The following is a 13792-nucleotide window of genomic DNA, read 5'->3' on the forward strand; positions in this document are numbered from 1 at the left end:
GTATAATATATACACCCAGAAAAAGAATCAATATAATTATTAGCAAACGTCATCAATACTCTTTACAATTACAAAGAGTTGGCTAATGGAGTAGGTCTAAGATACCAAAATAAAAACTTAGCTTAGAATTTAAAATAGATACGTACACATACATACTAATTTACACTTGTCGTATTATATCATAGTAAATAGTATTGATATCAAGAGGAGAGTGTATAAATTCAATATTTACAAATGATTTTTAATCTACTTTCAGAAATTAAGTAAAAAAGCCACAAGCTGTACCAAGACCATACAAAGAAACATACAACTATCAGAAAAAGAAACGTAATGTAAATCTAATATTAACTGAGATATTGCTACTGAAGTATTTACTTAAATAGTTTATCAAGAATACACATTGAAACCATTAAACCTATTAGTGCTTTAAAAAATAACTATAATTCAATAGATATGTTTCAGTAAAACAATATTAAAAACTAAACACATTCACTAACCATGAATAAATAGATGATATTTCTTTTATTATTTTTAGAAAATTTAACATTTAGTAAGCAAAGAATTTTACATTTCATAAGAAAATGATGTGCTGAAGAAACTTAGATAGAGACATATTACTTGACTCAAAGGTAGGGGAATAAGTTCATCACATGAATTTTCCAACAGAGATTTCACTGCTTTTTGGTTTACAGTACATGATTAGCACATATATAAAAAAAGTAAGGATTGAAGACCAATAATTAAGGCAGCCATCTATTCATGGCTTCAAATTTGCATTTAGACAATGCAATTAATTCTAAAAATAACTAGGATACTAAAATTTTCATTAATAATTTACAAAAATACTAATCTAACAATAAGTGTTGAATCAAAATAAAAAAATTGAAAGTTTATGAAGTCTTACCATGACAATTATGAAGTCCAACCAACACCACGCATTTGTAAAATATTTTTGAAAACCAAGAGCAAGCCATTTGATTAACATTTCCAAAAAAAATATAACAGTAAAAATTCTGTCCATATAATACAAAATATCTTGAAGAATTGGCCGTGATGCTAAGTGCACATCTTCTAAAGCCTGAAAGAGAAATAAAAATAAATGCCTTAGTAAGAGCATATAAAAACTGATAAACAATTTCTTAGTTTTTTTTACAACAATTTTCAGACATAAAATACTTGCAATTTAGATTGATTAATTTAAGAAGAAAACCAACAGCCTGGCCCTTATTTAGATATTGGGAACTCACCCAGAGTACCAGTTTTTGAGGGGTGGAAGAATTTAAGATGAGGACAAACAAGTTTAAGTATAAGATGAGTTTTTTTAACATAAGGTAATGATTTAATTTTTAAAACTACAAGTAAATTTTTTTAAGTATAACAGAAAGACATATAATAACCTTGCCCAGTCAAAGAGTACTGCCATGGACAGTTCCAAAAGAAAATGTTAGTTAATATTGACTATTGCAGTGTGCTCAAATTTATTAAGACTGAATACTCTAAAAATATATTTGAAACTCGTTCAACAATATACAGTATACCATACCTCATGTTTTTTTAAAAATAGTTATAATAACCATAATAAACTGTAACAACCTAATAAGAACAAATGTTTGGGAGAACTGAAAAGGAGTGGGAAAGATTTTCTGCCAAGGAAGATGAGGGCCTATCAATGACTACTCAAGGGAGAAGGAAGGCTACTAATGATCAAAATACTGTTTTTTTTTGTTTGTTTTTTTAAAATTCAATAGTTTGACGTAATGTATATATTAGAATTAAATAACTGCAATAATTATAGAAGCTGTACCTGATCATATCACCTCTTCATTACAAGACATTATGAACAAGTTAAGCCAGACAAATTTAGGGCATAAAGGAAAAAATAAAGGTTAATGTCACTCCATTTAAAACAAAAAAAAAAAAGAAACGAATAAAGGTTCATAACTGTTGTTTGATCAATATTTTGATTTATCTAATAACTATTGTTAATGTCATGATTGTAAACCCTCATTACTATGTTTATTTGATAATAATGATTAAAAGACAAATTTGATAGATGAAATCAATTCTTCTCAAAATGCAGGATTCAAAGCAATCTAAATGCTCTTCAATACAATAAACCATAATTATCAAATTAAAATATCTCACGACAACCTGCTCTATAAAGTCATCAAGAAAGATCATTTTCAGAGGAAAATTCGATACACTGCTTACCTTGGATGTTCTGGCAACTAAAATTATAAAAACCAGAGACGATTTGTATTTAATATTGAGGAGTTTAGGGATGGTTTTATAAATAAAGACAAAGAGTATATGTTTCTGTAATTGGACACCATGCCCGACTGCTCTCAGAAGAAAGTAACATGGCTGTTCCATTGTTCGGAGCAGTGTCATATTGTCGCCATCTACTGTTTTATATACAATACTATTTACAAATTAAATAATAATACCAATTTTCTACAACACTTAATTCCAAGGGAGATTATGATTTATGGTATGTCTTTGATACTTGTTCATTCCTATTAAGGTTATTTCTTTTTTTCAAATGACAAAAGCCTTTCCCTTACTTCACTGAATTTGATATTCCTATTTACCAAAGTAGCGATGACAATAGGCTCATAATAGAGTGGTAAGGCTTCTTCCAATGATATATCTCACTGATTCTCTGTTTGTTAGGGATTTACCCAGTTGAGCTATCTCTTGAACTAAACATTGAAATCTTATAAGGTATTCATCCAATGTTTCACTACTGTTTTTCCAAATTTTGTCAAGGTCAAAGATTAAATCAATCACTTTCTCCTCTGGAATGCCCTCAAACCTTTCTCTTAATTTTTGCCAAACCTTTTTCGCACACTTTTCACCTCTGATTGATGGCAATATATCATCACTAACTGTTAGAATAATAGAGAGTCCTGTTTGTTTTTCCTTTTCCAAGCCGCATCTTCTTCAGTCAGTGGATATTTTTCTATTATTTTTTCATATAATCTTTTTGCTTCTAAATACGCTTCCATTTTCATCAATCAAATCCTGTAATTTTCTGCAGCAAGCTTTTCAATGTTGAATACTGTGGAGTCCATTGTAGTTTGTGTTTTGATTTCAGCGGTTAGTTCTAAATAAAATCACACAGCTTACGTATTCATTATTCTACGTAAATAACTCTCGTCACTTAGCACTTTTACACACTAGACCACACTCTGCTACCAGTTTATTGCGGAATTTAGGGAGAGTTTTATAAATAAAGACAAGCAGAATATGTTTCCCTTAATAGACGCCATGCCCAACTGCCCTTAGAAGAAAGGAACATGGCTGTTCCATTGTTCGGAGCAGTGTCATATTGTCACCATATACTGTTTTATTTACAATATTATTTACAAATTAAATAATAATATCAATTTTCTACAACACTTAATTCCAAGGGAGATTACAGCTGAAAAACTAACAAAAATAACTGGTGCAATATGATGGGACATATGAATATGAGTAATTTTTAAAGCTTAACTGAAAGGGTACAGGGACAATACATAAAGAAACATGAATGGAAGGTGAGTAGTAAATATAAGCGGGGAGGAAAAGTGAAAGGATTGATGAAAGGTTTCCTATATGATAGGAAGTGAATACAGGGCAGATGGGTGATATCTGATATTGCAGGGCCTTACTGAGGAAAATTAGTGGATCATAAAGCTGGAGGAGTTCATGACAAAAATAGATGGCAAATGAAGAAATAATGGTATATTAAATAATAACAGGGAAAAGAAATATATTATAATTTAGTCAAGATTTAGTAGTTTAATTCATTAAGTAAGATTAAGACATAAGAGAAATTTATGCAGGGATTTATTGTTGGTGGCATATTAACAAACCTCAACCACAGTATAATTTTGTTGCTATTGCTAGTTAGACATTTCTGAACTCACCAAAGCAAGACTGCTGAGCAAAATCATGGTAATAACAGCTGTTTCAAAATATTTATTCTCTATCAGCTGAAATGTTTTGAGACGTAGATTGGCCCAACCTTGCCAAAATGGGGCATCATCATCTCCTGCTAAGAATGGAAATCTTTTATAACAATGATCAGGACAACAATCAGCTGGATAATCAGCCATTAACAAATCTTCCCCGCCAGCTTCTATGACAATGTCTTCTTCTTCAATATCTAAAAAAAAATAGTATACAGCAAGATAAATCATCATCTTATATGGAATTATAATCATTTATGTTTGTAATACAGGATTTTAAATTATGAAAAAAACAAAATATTAGAATCATGAAAAAGTTACAAAAATTTAAATGTAAGAATAAAAAGGCAGAATTGAACTAGAATTAATGAAGGATTGGCGAACAAAAAGACAGAAAATTTGAATATTTTTTGATAATATTAGGGATAACAAAGTAAGTGAAAAGAGAAAAAAAAAAAGAGGAAAAAGAAATTAATTTAAGAATAATGTATTATCATAACAAAATTAAAATATTTAGATATAATATATAAAGGCTGATACTAAATATGAACTGAACATGACTTTGAAAAAGGGTTACCTGGTTCGTGCTCAAGATCTTCTTTACTTAAATCTTTTTTCTCTTCTCCATCAAGGCTCTCCATACTTCCTTTATGGCTTTCATCTTTGTTTGGTCTATGTTTATGACTGCCATATGATTTGTTACTGAAAATAGTTTGTAATATAAATAATCCCATAAAATGTGTACACAAATTACATCACTTTAGGCTTTGAGGGGAGAAGTCAGTAGTACAAGAAAAAAATAAGTTTATATAAGCACTTCAAAAGTTGAATAGTGAATGAATAACTTTCCTTCTTTTACATTCTTGATACTAATTTTAAGTAAGACACAAACGCATTCCAAAAATAAGTGAATATTATTTTTAAAATGATAGAAAGGTAACAGTAAAACTAAAAGAAACTTGATCCTAAGAACATTTTACAAGATGACAACAAACAAATTATACTGTAAATAAAATGAGAAATGAAATAATAAAATTAGTTCAAAAATTTATAAATTAATTTAAGATATTATTTTATTTCATATAAATCTCACTTCAGTTACTTCTGTTTCATAAAATATATTGTTGGCTAGTGCCTGTTTTGTACCATAGTTATTCTTTTTTATTTTAAAAGAGATTATAATTTGTTATCCATCATATATGAGTGTTCTATGACTATCTTCATATTAAGTATATGGTATTTTTAATAAGTTATAATTAATTGAGTCAATATTTTATTGATATTTCAAATTAATTAACTTTACATTAATTTAATACTTATTACATTAATTTGTTTTGATATTAATTTTAATTACAATAAATTAGTATTATAATTCATTTAGGTATTGATATTTATAGTTTATAAACAGTGTGAATGGTAGTATTAATAGTTAGTAGCTAATGTTAGTATTTATGGTATATCCTAGGGCTTATCAATCAATACTTGTAGCAAGTATATTTGGGCAGCATTGCTACAAGTATTAAACATTTTAATTTTTAAATTAAATTTATTTTAAATCTACCTCAAAAAAGAGAGGGTCGCATATTTGTTTTATTTTTAATTAATAAAATGAAGTCATTAATTCCATTCTGTAAAATTATTCACTTTATGTCATTCTGTTTATATTTTATTTTTTATTTTCTATATTAATTGGTTATCTTGCTCTGTTCTTAACCCTGATGAAGGTTAGAAACTCTAGCCGAAACGTTGACACAATTAAATAAGTTACATCAACCCCCAACCATCTTCTCCTCGTACAAGTCATCCACGGTCAACTGTCTCTCATAATCTTGAAATATCTGGTGTTTTCTTAGGTCTCTTGTTGTGATATTTCATTTTTAAAAAAATAAACTTTTGAAAAAATATTTCATAATGGTGAATCAATCATAATCAACAAATCATAGGGAAAACAAATAACATGGAGAAAAAACATAATAAAATAGACAGGGAGAAAATATAGAGCAAAACAGTAATAATTTTAAAATATCTATAACTATTCTATAAAATAAAAATATTTATGGATAGTCTACATGATGATATGAATCATTTTGACTTCTGAAACCTCGAAAAGCCAATATAATATAGGACATTTTTCTTTTCAACTTAGAAAATGAAGATTGCTGAAGAGGCATTTATAAAGTCGAAACAGAAAAGGAGGAGCCAATTAAATAGAGCAGCATTTATGTGGATAATCAATAATGAAAGTTAGCAATTACAAAAGAAGAACAGTACTATAGTACAATTTAATTTGTTAATCTGACAAGCTCATAATTTCTAAAAGAACATCTTGATCTGTCATAGTGGGGAAAAAGGAAGGAAGGGGGTTGTTTTCCAGTCGCAAAACGTTTATCAATTACCTTTAAATTACTCTTATAATGATTATTTTGTTTACTTAAGAAAGAAGAAGCAATGAAACAAATTTAGCTTTTTGTTAGATCCATTTTAATTCCTCGTTTTATATTTTGCTATCACCCACACTAGTCTAGAATATTTGATAAACTGACAACTTATTGGTCGCATATTTGTCTGATTACTAAAAACAGACTGTATTAAAATTTCGGTTCTGGCTATCCTAGCGGGGAATTGATAAAGAATATAAAAGAACATAGTTAATTTAATTATCATTATTATTATTCAATAGTTAAAAGCCATTGAAAATGTTGTTCTTCAAGTTTAGCTAAATTTAATTACAAAAAAAAATGATCAAACCAGTGATAAAGAAAAATAAACCATATAAAAAGTTTAGATCATTAACTGTTTCCCTACGAATATACTTATGAAGCAGTAGGTACTTTAGAGGTTATTCAGCAGTTAAATTTATTTTTATACATTAAATTAACAAAGATACAGGGTAGTTTGCAGAGCCAACTGAATACAGCCATGTAACAATACAACTTGAATTACATTATTGGTTCCCAACCCTCCACTGTCTAACGTGGTTAGCCAATAAAATTCAGAAGTTAGTCCATCATCTTCTAGATATAGGTCTTATTTACCAGTAGAAATACTAGCATACAGAGGATTAGTGAACATTTTTGTCATTAAAAGTAATAACAATCATTAATTTAACATTGTAAAATTAATGTTAAACAAAAATAGTAAATGGAGGGAAAACTACAGAATCTCAAAATGAGAATATATCAACTTTTAATTCAAAAACAAGTACTTTATTTATTTTTTTTAATACTCATAAAGATGATGTGATTATATTATAATTAAATATTTGAATTTTTAATTTAAAAAATTGCTAAGATTTCTAAAATTAATTATTGAAATACCTGTTCAGGTCCATATCCCTTGGTAGATACCTTAAAAAAATAATAAACTTCATAAAAAATAATTCTTGGTGATTCTATTAGAAAATTAACTTAAAAAACAAATAATAGGCATATTGAATCATATATTAACCTATCTGCCAATTGCTTTAAGATAAATTTTTAAAAAATATGATATGATTTATGTTATAAGATTAATTTTCAATAATATTTCTTTTATGATCAAATACCAAGAAACAGACATAATATATACTGAATTTTTAGATAAAAGCAATATTAGATGAGTTACATGTCTTAAATATGAAATAATTGTCAAATTTTATCAGTTACAAGTTTTTTGTAAATATTTAATAACAGCTAATTTATTGTTAGGAAATAGTAAAAATCTAAATCTGAATTTTAAAAAACTTAATTATTTCGTTAAGAAGACATAATTATCAAAAGGAGTTAGTTGTTTGAAGGATTTGTTACAGAATCTTCTGAGTAGTGAAAACTATATTGAGGTTAGAAGATAAATAAAGAAATTTATGCCTATTCAAAACCATACACTAATCTAAGTCTGAAATGGGAACTCCAGTAAAATTTAAGTAAATTGCTGGGTTAAAGGAAAGTACTCTAAGATGAATAAAAGAAGTTACAACTGATGAGAGAGCCAAGTCTCAAATTTAATGAAGTAATTGACAAATCCACAATTATACTGAGAAACAACAAAATAACTTGGTAGTTGGGAATATTTGAATTGGAAAAAGGATTGAAAATATAAAGATGAATTATATTGATATGAAGCAACACAAAAACAGATTAAAGCATGTCAACCGCCCATATTCAACATATCACCCTGTACTTTTTTTTTAAGAAACAATTAACAGACCTCTCTCCCTCAGGTACATGAAATGTTTGAGATGAGTAAACTTAATTTTGGTACAGAGGATAGGGCTCCCTTATTTTCCATTAATAATTAGGAGATTATAGAAGAATAATATAAAAAATAAATAAGAATTCTATCACAATAAGCTCCTTAAGAATTGTTTCAGAGGTAAACTATCATAGTTCAGATGCTTAAAATTTTACAATAACATAACTATATGAAGGTTTCATAACTTTAGGATAAGGAATGTTCTTTGAAACATTTAACTTTGTATGAAATTTAATATGGAATCACAATAGTTTACCTTTAGAAAATACTTATTTTTAATACGAGGTCAATAAAAATTTTAAATTGATAATAAACGTATTCATTCACAATTGATAAATATAATTCAACCAATGAATGTGCTGCAATAAATATACTTGGTTTATCAGGAGGTAGTTACTAATGATAAATTCTGTTGGGATTAAGGAATAATATTTGGTTTCAGCCTCCACTAAATGAATATTGGTGAGTGTGTTTGACAAATATGATTATTTGCATAACTTAATGCATCACAAAAATAAACATCCATGTGCACATATAATTTGAAACAATCAATATAAGTTTGAATACAAGGCCTTAAGAAATATGAATGAGTTCATTAATGATAGGAAGATTCGTATACAGGTTGCTTCATAAATTTGGTAACTGTGTTATGCATATTGGTTTTAAGTGAGTTGGTATATAATACAAGTTCTATGATTATGATCTCTAGATTGTTTGTGTAGCATCAAATCAAATAGCTTAAATGACTGTCATAGAGTTTGACAGTCTTTCATGAATTTGAAAATCAAATTAAGTGGTGTATTCATTTAAAACAATAACTAATATTGAACATATGATTTCATTGCCACCTCATTTAAGTAACAAATGTAAATTACTTTTTAGGTAAATAAAAAAAGAACTTATAATTTTTAGCTTATCAATTTTTATCTGGCTCTTTTTACTTCTCATGGCTCTATTTTGGATTTATGAAACTTTTTTCCACAAATGTATCTTGTAAATAAATATAACTAATGAATTAAATAATGTGATTTTTCACATTTGTTACTTAAACGTGGTGGTGATGAAATACTTCATGAAGTGAATATAGTATATTGTAAATACACACATATATATATTTGTTCTTCAGTTATCAAGAAAACATAAAACACACATAATAAAAAAATATATAGAAATAATAGTTTTGAAGTTTTAATCCCACTGAATATCTCAAGAAAGTAATATTAAGGTATACACAAAGTTAAATGATGATTAAACCATTAATATTTACAATCTGTAAAGAGATTCTAGGCTCATTCATAGTGACTATTTATATCAAGACTGTTTCCAAGTTGAATCTTAAATATACACGTCTTTGTAAAAATGTATTATTAACATTTATAAAATTTTATTTTGATTATACAGGAAGAATTAAGTATTTTTTTACTGTATTTACTTCTAACAATAAATTTAAAGTTGTCAAAAGCAGCTTTCTTAAAACCAATGGAGATCCTGTCCTTCTTTCTGCCACAATATGTTTTGTCATTAAGACCAAAACATATCGTGGTCCAGCTTCCTCTCTATAACAATCTTTATTGAACAATAACAATATTCTTGATGTAGTAACACACAACTGATACCAATTCTGAAGTTTTTATCCATATGATGTGGAAGGAATATCTATGTATTCTCTACCACTGATTCTGCTAGCCGGTGTAATGATGATGGATTAAGACTACTTGAGAAGCTATTTAGGATCCCAAGCAAACCTACCCTTAGGTGCCATTAATCACCTTATATTTCATTCGAACTCAGTTTACAAGCTCATTTTCTAAATTTATTCTCCCCAAATATATATTATTTACAAAATAATTTCAACATGTTTTTAGCCTTTATTCCCATGAGCGTTGTAATAATATAATAAAAATTAATTTATTTAATTCTTTTAAAATTTTTTGAGGTTAATCACTTCCATTTTTGAATGAATTATTTTTTATTTATTCAAAAATGGAAGTGATTAACCTCAAAAAAATTTAAAAGAATTGACTCACCAGACTTCTATCTAAAGAGATAATCCAGATTAATTTATTTAGTTTTAATACTTATTCTATGGTTAATGAACAGGGTGTTCATTTATTTCAGGATGTTTCAATACCTTTTTTAAAAATATGTTTTCATAATCAAAATGTTATTTATTTATTTAAACAAACTGAGTTAATTGACACTGTGTATATCACAGTAAACAGCAATACCGAATGGATTATAAACAATACTTTGGTTCTCATCCTATTTTCTGGACCCAAGTTTGCTTGCAATTTACTGCTTAATGGCTTAAAAGTAAAATTCAAAATTGTAGCCTTTATATACAAATTTAAAACTGATGACTCTTTCAACCAATTTTTTAATTATTTTAATCTTCTTTATTTCACTTGGTCAAAGCCAGAATGACCTTTGCAGATTAGTATATTAAAAATAAATTTAACAGAATTCTTTCTATAGATCCCATTGAAAACTGCAAGGCCCCTTGAATGAACCAATGAAGAATATATCTCAAGCAAAATGAATATAATTATTAATATAACAAAAATGTACAAACCTAATAGAATCTTCATCATATCTTGTTCTAATATATTCGGAATCAATACGATTATCCTGATGATTGCCAATTGAATTTCCAATATGATTCTTATGAACTTTGTTGAGCTTACTCTTAAGATCTCCTATAATATAAAACATAAGGCTCTAGTGAGAGATTATTTAAACATATAAATTAAAAAATATATAGTAGTAAGTAATAAATTATTCTCACAAACTAAACTTCATTCAATGAGTTATTAATAGCTGACCCTAGATTTGATATGAGGAGAAGATGGTAGGAAGTGCGGTCAGTAATGACTAAGCAATAAGTAAAACTTATTTATTTGTGCCGATGTTTCGGCCTCAATTTTAGGCCTTCATCAGGGCTGGAAAACAAAGACTAGATAAAAACCTTAATTCAGAGAAAAATAAAAATAAAAATAAAATAATAACAAACAAACTTGGAAATATATATACAACAATAAATTATGTTGATAGTAGATGATACTAATAGAAGATAAAATACAATATTGCAGAGGTAAGAGTTATATAATTTATATTATAATCATATATAATTATATTTTTATAATATAATTAATATATTAATTCTTACCTCTTCAATATTATATTTTTTCTTCTATTAGTATCATTTACTGTCTAATTTATTTATTGTTATGTATATTTCCAAGTTTGTTATTATTTTTAATTTTTTTCTCTGAATTAAGGTTGTTATTACATTTTTGTTTTTCAGCCCTGATGATAGCCTGAAATTCAGGTCAAAAAATTGGAATAGACAAACATATGATCTCAGATCCAGAAAAGATCTTGGGCAGATGAAGACAACAATATTATTCGCAGAGCTCCTGGAAGTGATTAAATCAACTTATCAAAACCCTAAAGGAATAGTGTGTATCAATGGCCGAGAGTCAAAATCATTTTCTTTGGAAAGAGGTGTGAAACAAGAAGATAGCCACAGTCCATTATTATTTATTATCATTATGGATGAAATCCACCAAATATGCAGGAAAAGAACTGCTTAGACAGACTGTAGTGGGTATGTGGAACATGAGGACGGTACAAGCACAGGGATTTCTATATGCAGACATTATTGTGCTGGTGACAGACTCTGAGGAAAAATTCCAACAGGCCATTATCGTATTGGCAAGAAGAACTCGCTTGCAAAGGAATGAGTATTAACAGCCGAAAGAGACTGGCAAGAGTTATGACTGTTGCCAGAGATGAAGTGGAAGTGGGCAATGCAAGAATAATGTCCAATGATGAAGTATTGAAAAATGTGGATTTCTTTACCGAACAACTTGGAAAATTTTCAATGAATCTGGTAAAATAGACCAAGAAGTGTCCAATAGGATAAATAAAGCAAATAATATCTACTACCAGACATGCAATACTATTGTGGGAAAGAGGTAGGTAGGTAAGGACATCAAACTCCATATCTTTAAAGCAATATATCTTCCAATACTATTATATAGCAGTGAAAGTTGGGTTACCCAAGACAAGCACTTGAGCAGGATTACAGATGCTGAAATGTGATTTTTGCGAAAGAATATTGGGCAAAACTAAGAGAGACAGGAAGAGCAATGAAAGAATAAGAGAAGAACTTCAGATCCCCTCAGTGAAATCAGTGATTGAACGATTTTAGTGTGACCAACCAATAGATTATTATAACAACTGATAGTTATTCTATTATGATTATGTTTTTCCTAACTCATTCAACAAAGATAAAATGTATAGCTCCAAATGATTTTTGTGATAAGCCAGCTGCACATTTTGCTAAGAAAACTACTGACTAGCTTTACTGCATCTTCATTGGTATCCGATTGTTATTGAGTCAATTATTATCAATAATATATGAGGGTTAGTCAATTATTATCCACAATATAGTTATACAATTTTATTGTAATCAAATTGGAAACTTACAGGTACATCATTTTTAGACATAGTCCTTTTGCTTTTCAATGCACTTGGTCCATCGCTTTACAAGCTTCATGATGCCCTTATAAAAGGTTTTCAGTTGAGCTGCGAGTCAGGAATGCACTTCTTCTTTCATAGCTTCATCTGAGATAAATCAACGGCCCTTTAATGCCTCTTTGAGAGGACCTAACAAGTGATAGTCAGAAGGGGCAAGATCGGGACCATATGGAGGATGAGCCAGTACTTCAAAATTGAGTTTCTGGAGAGTTACAGCAGTCGTGCAACAACACAACACCTTTTCACAGCAGTCCTCGGTGTTTGCTTTAAATTGCAGGCTTTAGCTTGGCAGTAAGCATCTCATTGTAACATACACTGTTTATTGTTATGCCCCTTTCCTCATAATATTCCAGTACCGGACCTTGTAAGTCCCAAAAATCCATAAGCATCAGTTTTCCTGCGGGCAGTTGGGTCTTGAACTTTTTCTTGCACAGCAATTTGGATGTTTCTATTCTATGCTCTACCGTTTACTCTCTAGCTCGTAATAATGGATCCATGTTTCATCACCAGTAATAATATTGTCTAAGTAGTTGTCCTGTTGTTACCATAGTGATCCAAATCTTTTGGGCAGCTGTGTGAGTTGTTTTGGGACTCATCTTGCACAAACTTTATGAAACCCAAGTCTGTTGTGGATGATTCCATAGACAGAAATGTGACTAATTTGCAGAGTATGTGCCATTTTGTCAATAGTTACTTGTCTGTCTAAGAGCACCATTTCAGACACTCCGTTGCAGCAAAATACTGTTCCCATACTATACCGAAAGTCTTCGATGAATTTTGGCCTCTAATATGCCTTCCAACCACAAAAAACAGATCACTGAATGTTGCTCTTCTTTGGTGCAAATAGAAAGTGGAGCAGCCATGATTAACAGCACGACAGCGATAACGAAATTAACCTAGCAGCTTGAAACATGCATAGGTGTAACAACAAATAAACAAAAATATCACTAAATTGTGGATAAATATTGATTTACCCTCGTATATATAAATAAAAGAATATAACATAAATTCAATTAGCTGAATTTAATATTGAACAATAATAGAGTTAATAATACATATGCAGATAT

General features: G+C 28.8%; 1 protein-coding gene across 35 annotated transcripts in view; it reads right to left on the reverse strand.

The window, feature by feature from the left end:
- The window catches only part of para (paralytic), a 198827-nt gene that overhangs the window by 18894 nt on the left and 166141 nt on the right, over window positions 1-13792 (reverse strand). For 20 of the 35 annotated variants that reach the window (XM_067048423.1, XM_067048408.1, XM_067048400.1 and 17 more), the window contains 4 exons: window positions 10756-10879; window positions 4531-4655; window positions 3912-4150; window positions 905-1078 (listed from right to left, as the gene is read on the reverse strand). In XM_067048423.1, the coding sequence (XP_066904524.1) occupies window positions 905-1078; window positions 3912-4150; window positions 4531-4655; window positions 10756-10879 (662 nt within the window). Of the gene's footprint in view, window positions 1-904; window positions 1079-3911; window positions 4151-4530; window positions 4656-7270; window positions 7301-10755; window positions 10880-13792 lie in introns of all 35 variants that reach the window. The other 15 variants (XM_067048417.1, XM_067048416.1, XM_067048421.1 and 12 more) reach the window with 1 other exon arrangement.

The sequence above is a fragment of the Halyomorpha halys genome, unplaced genomic scaffold, assembly GCF_000696795.3.
Source record: "Halyomorpha halys isolate HHAL.00 unplaced genomic scaffold, Hhal_1.1 Scaffold730.1, whole genome shotgun sequence".
In the NCBI taxonomy this organism is placed as follows: Eukaryota; Metazoa; Arthropoda; class Insecta; order Hemiptera; family Pentatomidae; genus Halyomorpha; species Halyomorpha halys.